Consider the following 21,471-nt stretch of genomic DNA (forward strand, 5'->3'; position numbering starts at 1 on the left):
ATAGACTCAAGGTCCTAAGGTCTTGGGTTCTATTCGGGCCTGGGGTGCCTTCAGAAGAAAAACATCTGTGTGGAGTTTGCCTATTCAGGCCATGGTCTCTTGTATTTTCATTAAATGCTCCTGTTTCCTTGTTCAATCAAAAGACATTTTGTTCTGGTGAGGCATATCTAGAGTTCTCCCCCATACGGGAGAGCATTTGTGTGCCTATAATGTTCTAGTGTCCCTTCCAGGGTCTTGTCTTGAGCCCCTTATATGCTGGGCTAGGTTCCAGTTCACAAAAAACAGGGCTTTTTGACTAAGGGGTTATTGAAAATGGATGGATATTCCTTCTTGTTAATTTGTCCACCTGTGATAACACGCTGATGTTTTATTCTGTGCGGATGTTTATTGGTATTGGGTAAAACACACCATTTCAGCACATTGCGTTTAAATGTACAGTAGTTGAGTAAAAAACACATTTTAAAAATCATTGATGTCATATATGTGGTAAAAGTTCTTTCCCCCAGAAGATTCCCGCCATTCACGTGGAGGTTTAGTATAATTTTCATCAGTTGCAGCTACAGTAGATGTTTATTCACATTATGAGGGCTACTGTAGTAGGGCAGAAGAAACAACCTTTTAATAAGAATACTCTATACTAATATTGCAAGTATAATTACTTTGCATAACATCCAAATGCAACTCGTTTTGTGTGGTAAGGTAATGCAGCTGCCTTCCTAAATAAACCTCCTCTAATTAATTAATAATGGAGGAAACTCAGATGATCAAAACACATCGTCATGGTTCAGTGACACTTTATAGCCTCTTGGCTCTTCATCGAGTCATTATGGATTAGACTTGTGACAAGAACAGTGTTCCGTTCCAGAAGCTATTGTGCACTTACCGCTAGCATTTAAAAGACGCTTCTTTCAGCCCGGCCGCCATCCACATTCTTTAATTAGTGATACTCCCTCTTTTAGAAATAGAATGTGAGAAAGGCAATCCCATTGCAGCTTGCAATATTTATAAGAGATCGGCAGCATGGGTCATTTCAGGATACAGACAGAAGCCAGCCAGACTCTTTCAGTTGTTTTTTTTCTGGTTTGCTCCTCTTTAACCAATAAAAAGCGCATGTTTACCCCATTAATGAAACTTAAAAGTACCAGAGAGAACACCTGCAAATGAAATGCTTGAGGTTAGTGACACTTCCTGTCACTAAAAGATGTACAGTATATACTGTAGGTGTGGGGAGCACATTGCAAAACCAAGCTGTGAGTACAGGTTTACTAATGTTCTTTTTAATCTTGGATTGATTGCCTATTTAACATAGGAGGATAATCTGTTTGTATGCTTAACCTTTTCTTTCTTTCTTTCAAGTATGGGATTATTAGAAAAACTTAAATTGGATCTTACCACGGGTTTAAAATGGGTACTGAATGAGAGTGCTTGACAGGGTTTGACATAAGCTATAATAAAGTCAGTAGAAACTTTTGTGAACGTTCGGGTACATTTCTAAAGTATTTCTGAAATACTCTAGAAACTCCTGAGGTTTTTTAAAGAAGTGCCTTTGTACACATTTCTGGGAGATTTAAATCTCTAACAGAAAAGTTTCAGCTGGTAATTAGAGATATGATTACCTACAGAATGTGTTAATACCGTTTAATTAACTGGTTTTTATTTTTTGCATGAGGCTGAGTACAAGCCACATTGAAGTGAAATTTTCCTCTACAGGTCAGTTAACATGAAATGAAATAAATACATTAAACAACACTACACAAAAAACTTTGAAAAATAAAAATAACTACTGAGGAGGAACTACTGTATTCTGCTAACAGAAAATGGAGCAGGTCAGACATGCATGGAAATGTCTACTCAATAATTAACTTTCCACTTTGAGATGTGGTGACCCTAAGATCAGGCTTTGATTAAACAGGCATCACATACAGTACACATTATATTTAAGACATTTTATTAATTTTCAGGTAGTAAGAGAACTTAAAGACACTGATATACAGTGAAGTTACTAAGAAAGCATTATCTGCCTCCTACAAAACAGCACTCCCAGCCTAATATTAAGACAAATTAATTGTTGTTCAACATATGTAAATACTCTTTCATTTTAATTGCATGAATTGTGGAAAACCCATCTTCTTGTGAATAGTAAGTACTGGATGAATTGAATCCTGGCGTTGCCCAATACTTTTCATACATAACTTTCAATTGCTATGTTCCATTGGGGTAGTGGGGTCATGCCGAAGGCTCGGACAGTCAAACCCTTGCTTCCAGCTGGTCAACATAGACCCACAGTAAAGCTGTGAGATATTTTCTACTTAAGGGTCCCTAGGTAGGAAGGTGGAGTTCAACGCTACTGAGGTGACTGAGTAAAGAAAGGAATATTAAATCCCATTGTACTGTATATGGTACTTGGATAAATCAAAAACCTCAATTCACTAAACCATGGACCACAAAGACTCCTGCTGTAAAACCTTTTTTTACACATTTGAAATCAATTGTCGCCACCCGAACACCAACAGACCCCAACCTCTCCCTATACAGTGTGTATCCCAAGCAAACATGATTCCACCCATGTGAGAATGGATTCACTAAGCCCTTACCAATTATCTTATTAATTAAATAATAATTATTAAACCTGTCTCAGGTGTCCAAATCCTCCTTAACAGTCTCCAGTGACAGGTCAGCTGTAATTACAATCCTGACTACAGCTTACAATTGCATTTTATGTACAATAAACTATTCAAACTTCACAAAGCAGTAGAAAACTAATGTAAGTGTTCTTCACAGGGAAATGATGATGATTTGTAAGGTTAATGGCCATATTGTATCTTGTGTTTTATTTTCATTTTCACAACAACTGCCAGATCAGTTTAATATTTTAAAATCATGATCACTGGGTCACCTAACAACACTGATCTTCAACTAATCCAATCAGGCAAAATTGCCGCCATCCATCAGCCGGATATAATGCTTAATTTGCAAAATATGAATCGAGAATGAAAAGGTTACTGTATGTTTTTGGATTAATCTTGATTATGCTGCTTCTTACCAAAAACAAGCTGCTGCTTTAGAGAAATTTTCCCTGTGCAGAAGAAATACAGTTACCTAACGTATGTCACATAGACTCACGGTAAAGCTGTTAAATAATTGCTACTTCTAAGGCTGTGAAATCATTTTGCTACTTTTCCTTGGTTTTCTATCTACTTTCAAGTCTCTGCTTTCATCATCTAATGGGAGGCAGCATGATGAGACATCTTAATGTTCTTGCCATGTGATATACCAATAGCTGCTATACAGCTATCTTAAGTGTCTGAGTTAATTATTTTGTAATATATAAAACAGACATATCAACATTTAAATGTGAAATTAATTTGTTCAATACCAAATCCATTTATTGTTTTAAAGAAAAATTTGGTTGTATAAAGATGTTATTGAAAATTAAAGAAATTGTTAAATGTTTTACTTTAGGACTCTAACAGAAACAGGATTAACAGGATCAACAGGATTTTAGCAGTAAGTGATGAATTAAAGAGGTCATATACTGTACAATTGTTTTCATATACAGTATACAGTAAAAGTGAGAATTGTCATTTGGGCTCTTTACTAATGACAATTGTACAGTATGTCAAAGCAAAGATTAAAATGAGGCAAAGGTATTTCAGTTTTTGTTTCTGGCTAGTGCTGCACATACAGGACATGTTTAGCCATGTTAAAACAACAAAAAAACTTTTTTCAACCCCAAATACTGTACAATGTCTCAATTTCAAGTATTAGGACAAATTTACTCAAACTAAATTAAACTATTTTGAAGTTAGCATTTGGCCACATAACACTTAGATACAATAAGTACGTCAAATCTTAATACTTACTGTACACTCTATAAACAGCTTCCTCGTTAGATTCAAACTAACAGAGGAAAGTGAGGAAAAAAGAGGAATTTATTTTAGACATAAAAGCTTATACGAGGGGCCAGAAGAGGATGGTGGTGTTTCTTTAAAGATAGCCCGCTAAGAGGGTTAAGTGCTGGTATAGTACAGTACAGTACATGTTACAGTGTTGACTGCTTGGGTATGATCATTTAAACACCATCTGTTAACATTTTGTAGTGAGTCGTGTGCAATGCTGTATGTGATAGACAATCTGGAAAACTAATTGTGCTTGCCAAAAACATTTCAGAAAAAAATGGATCTTTGTCCTTGACCCTGTTTTAAACCAGATTTCCCTATGCTTACATTTCCTATGGCATTACATCATGTGATCTTTCCATTTTCCTTGGCTATACATAGGACAGGGCCTTTGTCTGCTTGAGTAGCCTCAGTGTGTATACAGTATCTTAATTTTTGTATTCTTAATCCCATGTTTTGTGCCACCTGTTTTGTCTGGATGTTAGCCAGTACCCTGCACAGCACCTCTTTGACCATTAAACTAATTGACAGTGTAAATATTTTAACAATTTCTGTGATATTATGTTACTTTTAGTCTTTAATAATACATAATTTAAGAAGTTCAGCCCACACTATTTGCTTGTCCCAATGTGAGCCTAGTCTGTCATGACTTCAGCCTGAGATGTGAAGGAAAGATACAGAATAATGTGGATTCTCTTTTAAAACTGTAAGTACATTACAGTATTTTTTTGTTTTGCAGCATTTCATGAGTTGCGTGACTTGCTTTTAGTTGGTTAGGAAATAAATAAAACAACCAATGGTGATTTGTTACCATTTTAAAACTTATTTGACATATTACCATTTAAGGATGCCCTTGAACATACGTAGAACAGTCTGCCAAAATAGCATTTTAAAAATAAAGTGAATAAAAAAATAACAGAGCAAGGGGAGAAGATTTCTGCTGTTACAAAATTCTTCAAAGTGAATATAATAGCAAAAATTATGTTATATTTATTAAAAGATAAGATAAAATATGATAATTAAGTAAGTCATAAGTGAAATATAAATGTCCAGGCAGATTTATTAGCATTAATAGGACGGGAATATACAGTATTTAAGAATTAAGATTTTTGAACATTAATACAATTAAAGTAGAAACCTAGTCTCTCACAATGTCATGTTTGATATTTTAGTATCCTGACCTTGCCAGAACAGCTTTATTTACAGAAACTGAATTACCCCAGTTTGTCGCTGCCTCTGTTTATAAAATAGCTGAATATTCCCGTTGTACATTTATTAGTTGCAAGTAGCGGCCTGGGGAGTGGTTATAAATGAATGCATGGCCTCTGCCTGTATAGTCACTCTGGCCCAGGGCAGATCTTTTACTCACTGTTCATCAGATTCACATACAGGTCAGTAGCTTCTTCTGCAGTAATTACTTACATAACTAACAATACAGGAACAACAAGGAAAGGCGTGATCATAGCTAGTTTTTGTCATTGTTTTATTTATGTTTAAAATGTAGAAAACGAAATAGCAGTACAATATATCTCAAAACAGCTGACTAATATCTGAAATGTGTTGGAATGTAGATTCTGAAGAGCGTATGCTTACCCTTTGTGGTGTTATTTTATTCTCAGTACAGAAAATATATATATCCTTTTTTAAGTTAAGGTTTTAGAGGACCTTACACCAAGATTAACGGAGGAGTATTTTCTGATGTCTCCGCAAAGATACAATGTATTGGGTAATTCATGAAGCCTGCTCACAGTGTGCCAAGTCAATCATTAAAATTTTATTTTGGAAGTATTGTTTTCTTGTTTCTTTTGAACAGAAGATGTCAAGTATCGTAGGAAAGTAAGAGTAAATACATATTTTAATTTCATCATGCCTATTATATATTGCATATACTGTATAGATATTCAAGATGTTATTTGGGAATAGATAAAAGTTGGAGATTTCACAGCAGTGAAAAGTGCTTCAGAAAGACTATAAAAATGAAATTTAGTGCCTAGGCATTTATTCCTTTCAAAGAAACTACTGTTGGACATACAGTATGTACGGCACACTGCCAAAATTAAATCAAGTTTTAAAGAATATGACTATGAGTATTCTGGCTGGGTGAATGCCTCATTCTTAGTCCAAAACCTCTAGCTACCAATCAATCCATTCAAATAAAGCATGCATAGAAAATAATTACTGTAAGTAATCAAATCACTAACTACAGGCTCACAAGAAAAAGAACCTGACTAATGAGGAGTGGATATGACATTTTATAGATGGTACATTTAAGAAAATGTTTGATTTCAGCAAATCAATATTTATCATGAAAAAGCCTAACATTACTTGTTGATAATGAATGAATTTGATTCCTCAGAAATCATCACTATTGTGGCTTTGTCACGATTTGTTGTTATTATGGAGCAGCAGGATCTGTGAACTGCAAGCTGTATCACAGTTCACCATACGGACAGTTAACAGCAAACTGTCGCCAAAAACATTTTTTTGGGTAAATTCAGTCCCTGGTTTTATTAGGTTAATATTTCTCTAAATTATTCAAATACTTAATAATGCTCTTACAGAATAATGTGATGGAATCTAATTTTAATTAAGTCGTGTTATACTTTCAATTTTTTCTCAAGGTATTTGCACAGAGAATGGCTGTACAGTGAGGTCTGTACTCCAGTGCTCTGGAACATCATCGTAAAATAATTCAGTGACTCCGCCACAAAGGGTACTTTTAAATCCTTGCACTTAAAGAGTGTGCTGTCCTCATTTTCCTTGTTCATACATATTTTTGTGCCTTTTACGTTGTGAATAGACTTCATCACTGAATACAGAGTCGATCTGTCTGGCACATCAAAAATGTTTAAGCAGTGCTGTGATTTGCCAGTTCTAATTGGCTGATATGATTCATGTTTTTGTGTTACGAGTTGTAAAGTGTTGCTAGCAGAAGAAACTCACTTGGTAATTGTTTGGCAATTGTCGAGGAATTTAACTTCAAACTTTGAATGAAAAGCAGCTGGGAGATGAAAGATACTGTACATCAGGTCTTGATTGTGCAACAGATGCAGAGCCTTAGAGAACTGAAATAGGCAGTTAAAAAAACAGCTTGTGGGAAACATTATAGAAATATCTGTTTTTGACACTGCCATAATAAAATCAACTATAAGAAGCTATTTTTTCCATATTTTTGTTGTCTGATTCATCTTACTAAAAGTTAACAGATGGTATGTTGAAGACAAATGTGCTCTATGCTTATAAACCCTCTCTCACCTGCCTCACCAAACCCTTCACACCATGTGTACCGGTGGCATTAGCTAAATATTTACAATTTTCTGTCCATAGACATAAACGTCTAAGACACTTCAACACATTTGATACTGTAGCCCTCATTTAGGAAAGCCTTGAGGCAGAACAACAAGTAAGATAAGGCACCTTTGCTTTCACACGCTTAAAAGGTACAGTGCTCACATAAGGGCATGTTTTGACTGCGTAGTCTATGGAACAGACTGTGTTTGTCATTATGTTACATCTCCTGTTTCACTATATGCTCTTGCCTATAGACAGTTAATTCATTATTAATCTGCCTGTTAGTTAGTACAGCAGGCTGTTTGCAGCTCTGGTGCACGTGTTTCATTAAGGCCTGCGGATATCTGGTCTTGTGGCAGAAGCATTTTTTTTAAATTAAATCTTTCTTCAAATAGGGTGGGAAAATCCTTTCAGTGGATTCTCAATTTGTTTGACGTGCAAAAGGTCTACTCTACGTCTACGTCACGGTGTTTCTACTCTTGATATATTGTAGAATTAGAGAAGACAAAAAACTGAACACTAACAGGACACCCATAAAAGTTCTCCTGCCGCGTCGCCACCTGTTCGTGGACCTCATTGGGAATTCTTGAAAGACACAACCCTTGCATCATCCTTTTATAGATCATGGCCTACAGAATTCCCCTGGCCCGAAAATCTTGGTGTGTAACGAGTCCTGGTCTGGATTACAATATTGTTGCACATCAGCCCGAACCCGGTTCGACAAGAGAGGACAGCGACAGAGAATAGGCAGGAGGCAGGTCTGCAGCTTCACAGAGTTCGAGGTTTAATTGCACTTTTAGTTACAGAGGTGTGCTGTTTACCAGGGAGAGATAAGGTGGAGAGACAGGGGATGTGTAATTTTCCGCTAAGGTGGTTTTTCTTCAATAGGGTACAGTGGAGGGGAGAGAATCTGCTGCTCCAGGTCATGGGGCAACGGCACAGTCCGGAACTCCAGGAGGGAGCGAAATGCTACAGTATTTTATCAAAGTATCTGCTACTTGAGTTCTTAGTCCATCTGAACGTGGCCCGGATAATTTTGCACGCACTGCATTAGCAAACGCACACACCGAACTTGCCAATGCATGACCATGATTTTAACTGGAGGTTTTTGTTTTCCATATGCAATAAAGTGCAGAATGAATATAAAGTGTAAACAGGGGGCATTAGCATTGCTGCCTCACAGCACTGAGGCCCTGGGTTTAATTCCTGTGCTATCTGTGTGGCGTAAACAATTGACTCTGGTGTCTATGTGTGCCCTGTGATGGACTTGCTTCCCATCCAGTGTGTATCCTGCGATGCACCTGTTGCCTGCCTGGGATAGGCTCCTTGCTCCTCCCATGATCCTGGATGGATGGATCAAATATTTTTTTTAAAAGCACAGGGTTTTGTACTATGATGATTTACATGAATGAGCCGCTGAGAAGCAAACCGTATTTTTAGTGGCCTTAACCAGCTTTGGTTTGCATGAATGGTGGCTAAATGAGGAAAGGCTCATGTCGCAACCCTCGTTAATTCCTTTTAATCTTGAACTATCTTCAAGTACTTAGCCCTGCTTCTAAAGCTACGTGGGGGACTGCTATGGAGATCTGTGCAAGTCTCCGTCTCCAGCTTTCACACTGAATGAAAGCAGTTCTACATGTTAAAGGACCTGGGAGGCACAGATCATCTTATAAAAGTGCTATTTGGAAAGACAATGTAAGTGAATACTTTAGATATGCTGTATATACACAGTCGTAAATTCCATGTTTACCTGATTTTTTTGAAGATGGAAGAAGCACAAATAACACGAAGTAGTGTGCAAAATGTTTACCATAAGCTGTTGTATTATCTATAGTATTTATGCCCTACTTTGGGTTTTTTTGAAGAAAATTGTGTTTTTTTATATTGTGCTATGAACCTGCTAATTGCACTACTACAAACTATATACTTTATTGTTTATTTTTAAAGGTTTGTGGTCTGTGGCTCTTCTGAATCAGTGAACCTAACTCAATCATCTAGAGTATTGTGTTTTTTAACTGTAAAAAGTTTATAGATAGAATTGAATGTGCTCAGTAGGGTTGAATGGAAGAAATACTGTCTAATTTGCTGATGTCTGTGATAGTTTTTTAAATCAGGATGATGATGAAAAACAAGCAGCATTTTTTAAAGTTCTACACATTAATTAATTTAAAATATTGGTTGCTTTGTTTAACCTCTTGCAGTTTAAAACAATACTGGTGTTAGGAATTTCACAGCAGGCAGTCCAGAGTAAGCTTTAAGGTCTACACAAATCTTTATCCCCTGGCAGATTTGCATTTTTACATGCATGGTACAGCAGGAGAAATCTGTGTGAAGCACTTTACTTTGACTTTAAGATGAAGCAAAACCAACAGGTGTGACTTGTAATGTAGATTTCTATCAATAATACTCCTACACCACTAACATTTATACTTTGTCCATAGTGGATTTGTTTGTAAACTTGATCATGTGAACTGTGCTCTCAGCAGGCAAGAACTTCCAAAAGGCTCATGGCAAATCCTGATAAAATTTCTTCCTGGATTTTTTTATTGTTTATTTTCTGTTTCCTGTTTTTTTTTACAGGTTTTTGTTATGAGAGAGCAATTATGTATTGAGTATATACAGTATGCAGTATATATTCTCACATTGGAAAAGAAAAACAAACATTAGAAACGAAAAATAGTATAAACTAATTTAGTTTAATCCATAAATGATTTAAACTGCAAGAGGGTGGCATGGTGGAGCAGTGGTTAGCATTGATGCCTTGCAGTGCTGGGGCCCTGGGTTTAGTTCCAGACCCAGCGTAATGTCTGTGTGGAGTTTGTATGTTCTCCGTGTGTTCATGTGGGTTTCCTCTGTGTGCTCTGGTTCACTCCTACAGTCCATAGACAACCTGTAGGTAAATTGGCTAATAGAAAGTGGATAGATAAATAGAAGTATTGTATCAATGAAGTAGGTGGTGTTGCTGTGATTTTATATTGTTTTTTTCACCCTTTAGACTTTCCTCTGTTTAAAATGAAAACTAATAATGGTGTGCAAAAGCAGTTTATTGATCTGTGGTATTTATTGACGTTGGTAGAACTTCAGTCATCATCATGGGTAGTGGTAAAAATTGAAAGAGAGCTAAATCTGCTCAGACAGAAGGTGCTAATACTTGTGTATGCAAATTCACGCATATGTGCTTTTAGTATATACTAAAATAATTTGGAAATACTTTTCCAATGATCCAAAGTTTTCTCTGCTAAGAATTCCTTATTTGTCAGCCACACTACAGGGGTGGTTAAGATACTGAACTGGATAGGGGTGGCATCAGAGTCTGGGTGAGGCACTGCTTTTACACCGTTGTGCAAGAAACATTGCCCAGATTGCTTCAGTACATGATCCATCTGTATAAACAGGCACAAATGATCATAGAGTCAATCAAATCATCAGCATTACTTGAACTTACTCTTCATGCTCCTTTTTCCGCAGTCCTAGCCATTTCTTGAATGTGAAATGACAAAACTGTTTGAGCACACCAACAAAGTCAAGATGTTCTTGTTCTACAGTACATGCATTAAAGGAGTGGTTGTTTGTTTTACTCTCATAGCAACAAAGTCACAGCTCAGAGACGCCATAACGTGTAAGGACCAAATAAAGATTGCCAAATCTGGAAACACTACTGAACCACAACACATAAAGCTGCTCACACAACTGGGCGACCTGTAAGAGCCATAAACAGTCATCAGTCATTTTGCGGATAAAAGTGAAAACCACCCATCTGTGTATTAGCAAAGCAAGGAGCTTTCTGATGAATCAGGCACTTTTATGTTATGTAGCCACAGCATAGCCATGAAACACACTCTGTGCTAAGGGCCAACTACAGTATATAAAGACTGACAGCGTGACCTCCTGTCATTTGGAACCTTCATTATGGCCCCAGCTGTCTGAACATGATAAGAAAGAAAGTACACTCTTTAAGCAACATCTATCACTTCTGATTTATTGGTGCCATGGTGCTTATAACATAAAAGTAGAATTTCCTTTCAGCATTGCTAATTTCTATTCTGATCTCAAATAATCTCGAAAGACACCTGCAGGTACCCGTGCCTTTCTGAACATGTCTCCAGTGAGTTCCTGCTTTTGGGTACAGGCAAGCACTGTAAAGTAAACAAGCTAATTGAAAGTCCTTTATGTAACATATTTTAACAAAGGAGGATAAGCTCTTTACACAGACTCTCTTGTTTACTTTTCATAACCTTTAAAGAGTAGCCATTAGGCTTTTATTTTTTAAAGCCCTCGATCTTTCAGTTTACTAGGGGAAAGTATTAAGTCATTTTCAACTGTTTTATACAGTCAGTAACAGCATATTTCTGTAGAACCTCTGTTTTAAAGGACAGAAGGCCAGTAGTGGTTTCTTCTTATTATATGTGTTTGCTTTTGTTTGTTGAGATGAATCATACTGCTGCATTTAAGCACTGGATCATGGAGCCATTTTAAAGCATCACTGCATCATAGTGTTGCATTATCATTGTCTGCAGGTTTGGGAGCACCATATACACCAGAACTGTTAAATGTTTAACAGCTATTAGCAGACACTGTCTTTGAACCACTGCTATTTTCATTGTTTATTCATGGCTCATGCTTTTCGGAAGTAAAGGCCATGTCTCTCATGGCAGGAGTCTGGATGTCTTACTCCTGCCAGAAGACACCCCATACTGCATATCATCTTTTATTACCAGCCCAAAGAGAAAGAGAGGAACCCTGACACCAGCTCTCTGTAGGTGTTGGAGTCTTACAATTATAGGATACACTTCTTTACCCAAACGCTTGCGAGAGTATGAGTATACAAGCTACCCAGCCATGTAGTTGAGGCCATACTTTGACTTCCTTCAAGAAACAACTGGATGAGACCCTTAATACACTATTGACAACAAACAAGCCTGCAGGGCCAAATGGCTTCCATTTGTAACTTTTGTTATGTACCTACTGTATGTTCTTCTACAGAGTGCACAAGTAATTATTATAATAATTGCTTATACTTATATAGCACTTTTCTGGACACTCCACTCAAAAGCGCTTTACAGGTAATGGGGACTCCCCTCCACCAATGTGCAGCATCCAACTGGTCACCACACATCAGCTATCAGTGGGGAGAAGAGCAGAGTAATGAAGCCAATTCATAGATGGGGATTATTAGGCCATGATTGGTAAGGGCCTTTTCGAGAAATGCCACAGAGAGTCAGGACCTCGGTTTTACGTCTCATGTTTACAGTTTAGTGTCCCCATCACCATACTGGGGCATTAGGACCCACATGGACCGCAGGGTGAGCGCCCCCTGCTGGCCCCACTAACACCTCTTCCAGCAGCATCCTTAGTTTTTCCCAGGAGGTCTCCCATCCGGGTACTGACCAGGCTCACACCTGCTTAGCTTCAGAGGGTTGCCAGTTGTGAGTTGCAGAGTGATATGGCTGCTGGCATATCAAGTGACACCTGAGTTACTGCAATTTGGGTTCCTTAACAAGCATATACAAATGAAATTGAATTATTTAAAAAAAATATCTTACTAGACACTTTGCTTTAATTATACGATCAGCTGTCTATGTTGTAAAGAATGACAGTATTGCAAAGGGTGTGCCCACAGAGCAGGACCCATGCGGGACTGAAACTACAGTATGTGGGAATCCCTCTGGGAAATAAAGGCCCTGCCTCCTGTGGTGTTAGGCCTGACATCCAGCTCCTGCCAGAAATCTTAGTGTCATCCCTCATATCGCTGCCCCCAAAACAGTCTGTTTTAGTTGGTGACCTCGCAGGGGCGGTCTGTACGCAAAGAAATCTTCGACAATGACTGAACCTGCACATCCGTTCATGTGCTCTCACTGTTACCTGTGTTTCTTTGATTTCCTTCTGCTTCACCATGAGTGTAAGGCCCAATTCTTGATAGCACAGTTCTTTCTGTTGAACATTTAGTTTCATTAAATGATCATTATGTTTTTAAGACCACCTGTGCTCTTTCTTTTGATTTTGTTTTTCTTTGGAAGAACCCATATTACGTTTCTCCCTTATTGCCTCTAAAGTACAGATTTATGATTATCCACATGAGGGGGGGGGGTGGGATGAGTGCCATCAAGTCAGTGTCGACTCATGGCGACCCTGTGGATGGTTCCCCCGTCACTATCCATAGAGTTTTCATGGCAAGACACGGAAGTAGAATGCCAGGCCTTTGTTCCGCACAGAGAGTGCGAGTGTTGTTGCCGTTGTCACGGAAACGTGTTCCACTGCCACCAGCACCGCCCCAAAATGCTGCTGCCCAGTATGGGTTATTAGAGAACCTCGCGCCTGACGTGGGACACGAACCCACTTCCCTGAGATTATGAGTCTCATGCTCTACCAATAGAGTTAGTCGGGGCACAAGTATATGAGCATACACAGTGTATATTTAAGATATTCAGAAGTATGTAAATCTAACAGACTGGTGTCAAGGGTGATGGGAGCAGCGCTGTGCTCCAACCAACCTTGAGCTTTGTGCTTCCCAAGACATGCTTCTGCCTGCTATGATCCTCACCTGGAAAAGTGGCTTCCTGAAAATAGATGGGGTAGATAAATATATCATCATTTTTAAATCCTCTCTGCCTGTTTTTAAAATGAAAATAGATGGGGTAGATAAATATATCACCACTTTTATATCCTCTCAGCCTTTTTTAAAAATGATTTAATTTCTGTACAACATGGCTAAATGGTTTATTATGTCAAAGTACCTCCTCTGCATACAGCTCACAGAACATGTCAGCTTTGAAATATGAAAGAAAAGTTTCACACACCCAAACCTCCTATTGAAGGACAGAATTAAAACGAACACCTATAGTTTATATAGTTTAAAATATGATACGTACTGTACAGTAATAAAGCTAATTCATTAGTGAGCCAAAAAGAGAAAGCTATATTTGCTCGTAGGCAGATTAAAAAGAAATAATGGCAGCTGACTCTCGAAACTGATCTGTATGAACACTTCTGGACTTAATAAATAATTCATTTAAACATCTAAATTGTACAAAATTACAAATGCTGCTCACACTTTTTGCACAGAACACGAGTCAACGTTACAGAAAAAAATGTACACCCTTTACATCTCAAAGAGAAGTGCCATTTTTAAAAAAACACCTGAAAGAGTGTTCCTGCACAGAGTTTAAAGCTAACAGCAGTACCTACCATAGTTTGCTTACAGGACACGGACAATTTAAATACCAAATTCTCCTTTAACCTTTTCAATGTTCAGACAAGTGCTTTGGAGGATAAATATATTAAAAGCTTGCTGTCATTCTAAGTGAATACTTTGTGTTGTCGTAAACATAGGAAGGAAAATTCTACAGGAAAACAATATTTAAGAGATCCTTTAAAATCAGAGTTGGAGGGAATTTGCCCGTGCAAATAATTTTAAACTGACCATGAGCGGCAAAACTCCATCCCCCCTGGATGACAATTTTAACTTTTCCCGTTCTAGGAGATCCCTCTTGAAGATGTTTCCGGTATCTGGGAAATCGATTGTCTTTGACAACTTTCCTGATCCTTCTGACACTTGGGAAATAATTGAAACAATTGGCAAAGGGACGTATGGTAAAGTCTTCAAAGTACTGAACAAGACCAGCGGAAGCAAAGCAGCAGTCAAAGTCCTGGATCCAATCCATGTACGTAAGTCAAGGGTTCTATTAAATGAACAGTATGAGAATTCAAATAGAATATTATTTTGCACATTTTCAAGTAAGAGCTAATACTTCTTCTTTAAAAAGAAGAAATAATTCTTCTTTTACATGCCAAGAGCTTTATATAGAAATCTACTTTTGAGATTTTTTCCAAACCTTTCGATGACAATGACTGTACTACGCACTATGTACTGTACAATACTATATTACTATGTACTATCGTTTTTTTCCTGAAACAAATGGATTCAAAATATTTTGCATCTGATGACAGATCAATTTTTGTCAATCAGCAAGGTTTGCTCCCTTTCCCTAAAATACAGTGATGTATCGAAAATGTTCAACTGAAACGTAAAAGCAGTTGTAAAAAATTAAATGTACCGGAAAATACTATATTTTGTGTATATTGTGTAGTTTCATCTATCCCAAAAACAAGGAAATGGTGTTTTTGGTTTACCAGTTTAAGGATGATTTCTCCACTCCAAATATTGTCTCTGGTATTGTAACACCTACAGTACAGTAAGTGTTCTGCAATCAACAGTTTACCTCCTTCATTCTTCACAAACATTACCATAGGAGTGTTTTCTGATGGTACTAATACACATTCAAAGTGTGTATTAGAAAAGACAGATTCAGATTCTTAACTGACTTTAAGTTGGATATTTTATTGGTAAACATGCATTTTATATATATATATTCTGTGTGGAAATTATAAAGGAAATCTATACTCCTTCAGTCCCCAGTAGCATACTGAATATAGATTGTCATACAGTTTTAGCTGACATGCATTATGAAGAATAATTATGAATTTTCAGTTCTGAGTGCATGATCTAATATTAGCATCTAAATCATGAAGCACTGGATCTTCCAATTTGTATAAAATATCTTTTGAAGGAGATTTTATTTTGTATTCATTAAATGCAAGACAATTTCAATTAACTGACCCTTTCAAGGCCTTCAAGATTTAGATGAAAAATAACAAAATGAGCATGTCAATACCCAGGTGACAGCTTGGGCTTTCAAATTATGGAGAAATACTATATGTAGTCAGGCTTCAAAATGATAAATACTTGTATCTGTAACGGATTTTTCGCACAAACCTTGGCAAGGCATGGTTATTAACCTTCCTGTAATAACACACACTAGTATCTAGAATATAAGAGCACAGACTCTTTGCAGGTTAATTTACTGAAGTCTTTGTTATTCATTGCAAATGTGTTCATGTGTAGTGATGCCTGCTACTTATTTTCACCAGTGTTTAATGGTTAGGAAACTTTGGGTTGATTTACATGAATTGAAAGTCCTGAATTTCTGCTTCATCATTCCAGCAAACCTTTGGTTTAGTGTGAATCTTTTAAATGAAATTTATATGAAAAGAATGCTTTCTAAACATCTGGGGTTTAGGTATCTGAAGATTTTGTCTCCCTTTGCCCTGTACTGTATAACAGCTGTCAGCTTCAGTTACACTCACCTTCATTGCTGACTTCATCTATACATCTGTCCTGGAGCTCTGATCATCTTCTAATAAAAACAGGTGTTTAGAAAACAGATCATACTTCATCAGCACCAAAATAGTACAGTTCATTTAAGATTAATTTTTACCCCGCAAGCGCCATGTGTAGCAGTTTTAATTCTTGAATGCAGTTGTATGTAACAGACAGGTGTGCGAAATCAGATCAAATGAAAGGTGTGTGTTAATTATTAACTCTCTCTAAATGATGAGTGAACAGCTCCACGTAAGGACCCCCATTGAAATGATGCATCTTCCAAGAGGCATAAATTCTCCAATTTGCCGTCAACCAGATTAGAAGTGCTTCAGGATTAATACTTGTATAAATCAATTAAGAAAATAATTAGTTTAATTTCAAAGAGAGGAAGACTAGATGCCCAGTATGGGTGGAAGAAATTTCTGTGTCATAAATTTCACTGAGAGCCTTTCACAAACTGTAATAAACACTACTAGTTTATTATGGGTTTTTATGGTAGTTTTTTTTTCCTTTTATAAAAAGTTTAGTATTAATGTTGTTCTTTGAAACTAGGACATCGATGAAGAAATTGAAGCTGAATACAACATCCTCAAAGCCCTCTCCGATCACCCCAATGTCGTCAAGTTTTATGGGATGTTCTACAAGAAAGATGTGAAAAATGGGGATCAGCTGTGGCTCGTCCTAGAGGTATGTTTCTTTCAGGAACAAAGAACTAACACCCGTGGCATTTAGTGATTGATTTCTTTGTTCAGATATTCACCTCAAATGGCACTGAACATTTGCATTTTGTAATGTGCATAATTATAATATCTTGTAAGGATGTTGTGCAACCTCACAGTCATAAAAAATTAATCCCGCAATGTACAGTGAGTGTTGTTCTGTACTTACCTTTTAAAAAGGTTTTTGCCCCTTTGACTGAAAAAATATTATCAACCATTTTCATTATTATTTGAATGCTTGAAACTGTCAATGGGATTGAGAGTAGGAATAATGAAGATGATTACTGCTGTAGAATAATATTGCAAAAAGTGTCAGTTATCAGTTCTCACAGAAAAGTTAATCTCTTAACTATGATTTGGCCCTTTAGATGTGCTGAACGTTAAGATGGAAGCACTGGCCTCCTGCCAGTAGATTTCCACAGTATAGCAGACAACGCAACCCCTTAGCCATTTATAACGACAGTGGCTTTTTGCATTCGGTTAATAACATTTGCTGATTGTTTTTTTCCGGCATCTTTCTTTACCATGCAATCTTTCTATTCACAAGCTAATAAGCTGATGGCATTACGTGGTGTTCTAAAGCTGCCAACCATGTGTATTAACAGGTTAGCATACAGTGCGCAGTACGATAAGCATTGCATAACAGTCTTAGTCATCTGAGGCTTTGCAGCACATCGTATTAGCAGTGCCTGAAGGATTCATTGTATCAACCTGTATCCTGCTTGGAGAAGCAGCAGCTGAATTCTAAATCTTTAGGGGACCAAAATTGTTGCACCACAACATTTTTAGCACCATCCTCAGGGTAACCAGTATGAAGTAGACCCTGCAGCTCAGAAAAATAAAATACCCTGTCACTGAAAATGCTTTTCTGAAATGAAATGGTTTCTGTAAGTGTCAGGTGTTTGTCTAACATTGACACAGAAGACTCTGATTTGCACATCGACCTCAATATGTTAAGCAGCTTCCTTTTCCAATATTTAATCTTATGAATCCGTGTTTCATCTAACAGTGGTGTAATCGTGATTCACCGTACCTGTGAGTTGTTTTGTGATTTGACCACAGGGTCAATGACACTCTGTGAAGAAAATCATTCAATGTTTAGGATTTTTGTGATTTATATTGTACCGAATATTGTTCAAGGCAATTTTGTTCATCTTAACTGTTTAAATAATAGCAATTGCTTAGACATTTGCTTGAACTCCCTAGAATAATATAGAATAATCCAATGCTCTTGTTTCATTCCTAATGTATAGAGCACTTATTTCAAGTGTAGGAATGAGCAAAAACCAATCATGTTAGAAATCATTTGCTTAAATAATCAATTTGTTTTCTGATTATGCAAAATAGGGAGAATAAAATGCCATGGAGTGTAGAACAAACGCCGATTTGTACAGTATTAAGTACAATAATCCCTCATTATCTTAATTTATTCCCTCAAAACCGCTCAGAAAGTGAAAACTCGAATAACAGAAATTAAATTCCCATTAATTCTCATATATCTGATTGGCTCCAGAAGTAGAAAATGTTCCTTCAGACACCTTAATTTCACCTCAATATAGCAAAGAACTGTACCTAAACATAAATTCTCGTTAAGTAGGAGTTACATCTGGTATAAATGAAAACAGGGATGGCATGGTGGCGCAGTGTTTAGCATTTGGGCCCCAGGGCCAATAGCTGTGTGGAGTTTGTATGTTTTCTGGGTTTCTGACGGTTGTTCTGGTTTCCTGCAACAGTCCAAAGACATGGTAGGCTAATTGGGTTCTGAGAAATTGGCCCAGGTGTGAGGGTGTGTGTGCTTGTGTTTGTGTCTGTCTGCCCTTGGATGGACTGGCGTCCCATCCAGGATGTGTCCTGCCTTGCACGCGTCGCTTACCAGGATAAATTCCATTTACTCTGCAACACGGTATGGGATAAAGTGGTTAGAAAATGGATGGATGGATAAATGAAAACTAAAGTAAATCTGAACTTACCTAAAGTGTCTGACCGACCACATGATAGGGGGTCAAACTGGACATGATTGCTTTCTCCATTGTAAAATTTACCTGCAAAAATGCAGACAGGAGCCAACTAATTTTATAACCTACTACAGCATTGATATAAATCTACAGTATGTGATAGCTAGCGGATCGCCATCAAAGATATGAAAAATCTGAGCAATATTACCAAAAATATGGGAGACATCATTGTCTGAGCAGTCAGACAAGTAAAACCAGGTGAAGATGGACATCCCTGGGAACACCTCCTGGAAATAATAACCTGGGAGGAGCATTTGCCTATGGACAGCAACAAATCCCAAACCCATAAAATTTAGAATTCACAATATACAGTAGACCCTTGCCAGTGTCTAGTGAAAGAATGAACAATGGGCAGCAATGTGCTGTGTACTGTATATAATGTAATTACAATAATTAATAATTGCTTACACTTATATAGCACTTTTCTGGACACTCCACTCAAAGCGCTTTACAGGTAATGGGGACTCCCCTCCACCCCCACCACTGTGCAGCCCCACCTGGATGATGCGACGGAAGCCATAGTGCGCCAGAACGGTCACCACACATCAGCTATCAGTGGGGAGGAGAGCAGAGTAATGAAGCCAATTCATAGAGGGGGATTGTTAGGAGGCCATGATTGATAAAAGGCCGATGGGAAATTTGGCCAGGACGCCTGGGTACACCCCTACTCTATTCGAGAAACGCCCTGGGATTTTTAATGACCACAGAGAGTCAGGACGGTTTTACGTATCATCCGAAGGATGGCGGCTGTTTACAGTATAGTGTCCCCGTCACTTTACTGGGGCATTAGGACCCACATGGACCACAGGGTGAGCGCCCCCTGCTGGCCCCACTAACACCTCTTCCAGCAGCAACCTTAGTTTTTCCCAGGAGGTCTCCCATCCAGGTACTGACCAGGCTCACACCTGCTTCAGCTTCAGTGGGTTGCCAGTTGTGAGTTGTAGGGTGATATGGCTGCTGGTGTGTAGTGGAGGTGGAAATGTTATTTGATGACCTCCTGTTGGCAGTGTACTAATTTGGTCGTACAGGACTCCAGCCAGTTTGAGAGATTAGTGGGATGAATGATAGCTTGAACAAGGTAGGAGATCTTCTTTCAATTAAAGGGATGTAAAAGCAACATTAACATTCCTCTTAGATAAACCCTGCTCAGTGGCATTCATTTCAAGTATCATTTCATGAAAAGGGCAGAAAGTCGGGTAAAGCATACAGTAGGTGTACCATGAAAGGTGATTTACCTTTTGCTATGTACTGTAGTTCAGGGCGGGATGCAACTTTAATACAATCTGTTCTATTGTAACGGGAGCCAGTTCAGGTCCTTATGCAGACGGTATAATCCGGAAGTAAGTGGAGAAGGACAAAGGGGAGGAGACAACGAGGATCAGAGCAGGTTGACAGACAGGGGGGCGTGACGACGGTGATCTGGTGCTCGGGGCACGTGGCCAAGGCGAACTAGTCCGAGGAGTCCAGGGGGGAAATCCGGGGCGAAGTCCAAAAGTTCAAAACCGGGTGATCCAATCGAGACAAGAAAAGATGAGGGTAAGATCCGGTGCAGGGACAGGGAATAAAAACGGGATGACGAGGCCAGGCGGTCCGAGCCCCGGACTCAGACAGTCAGGACACCGTGATGAAGCCTGTGCTGTCGGGTCTCTCCTGGACCCGCTGGTAGGCGGGCTTCCAGGCATCCATCTCCCAATGCTGAGCCCAGAATAGCAAGAGCGCCAGGCTTAAATAAGGAGGGGCAGAATAGGGGGATGGTGAAAGTAATCAGGTAAAATACGAAAGAGCTAGAGCACCCTTAAGAGCAGAGATTACAATCATTTGAATGGACAAATACTGTAAGTGGAAGTGCATTTACAAGTGAGAACAGGAAGCACTTCGTTACCTTCAGGCAGGGTCATGGGATTGTGGAACAAGTTAACCAGTCCTGCTGAAGTCAATATTTTGAAGAAACAGCTGGATGAGATCCCTTAATCAATTAGCTACTACTAACTACTGAACAGGGTAGAGGGACAGAAAACTGGCAATTGAAATGAAACCTTTCTTAACTGCTTTTTGTCATCATTATCATCAACATCATCACCATCAATATAAATCTATACAGATTAATTTTTAAAGAACTGTTATCATACGTTCTTATATATTTTCTCTTATATACATGGATGGGGTTATATCAGATTTTTTTATCCCATTAGTTCAAATTTGAAACATTTTGAAGAATGGTCACTACAGGATACAACCTGTAATGTCATTTCCAAGCAGACAAGCTGAAGTGACCTTTTGTACCCAGGTTTCACATTTCATTTGCCTTTGAAACCGTTTGTGTGGAAGCAACATACTAGAGGTCAATGTGTGATAAAACACTCTTCTTCTGAAAAGTATTAAGAAAG

General features: G+C 38.1%; 1 protein-coding gene across 9 annotated transcripts in view; it reads left to right on the forward strand.

Moving 5' to 3' along the window:
* myo3a (myosin IIIA) overlaps nt 1-21,471 on the forward strand; it is a 125,060-nt gene that overhangs the window by 13,799 nt on the left and 89,790 nt on the right. For 7 of the 9 annotated variants that reach the window (XM_088642765.1, XM_088642756.1, XM_088642757.1 and 4 more), the window contains exons 1-3: nt 8,770-8,885; nt 14,668-14,851; nt 16,903-17,037. In XM_088642765.1, the coding sequence (XP_088498891.1) occupies nt 8,827-8,885; nt 14,668-14,851; nt 16,903-17,037 (378 nt within the window). In that variant the 5' untranslated portion in view covers nt 8,770-8,826. Of the gene's footprint in view, nt 1-8,769; nt 8,886-14,667; nt 14,852-16,902; nt 17,038-21,471 lie in introns of those variants that run through there. The other 2 variants (XM_088642761.1, XM_088642760.1) reach the window with 1 other exon arrangement.

This window comes from Lepisosteus platostomus, chromosome 8, assembly GCF_059453375.1.
Source record: "Lepisosteus platostomus isolate fLepPlt1 chromosome 8, fLepPlt1.hap1, whole genome shotgun sequence".
Classification (NCBI taxonomy): domain Eukaryota; kingdom Metazoa; phylum Chordata; class Actinopteri; order Semionotiformes; family Lepisosteidae; genus Lepisosteus; species Lepisosteus platostomus.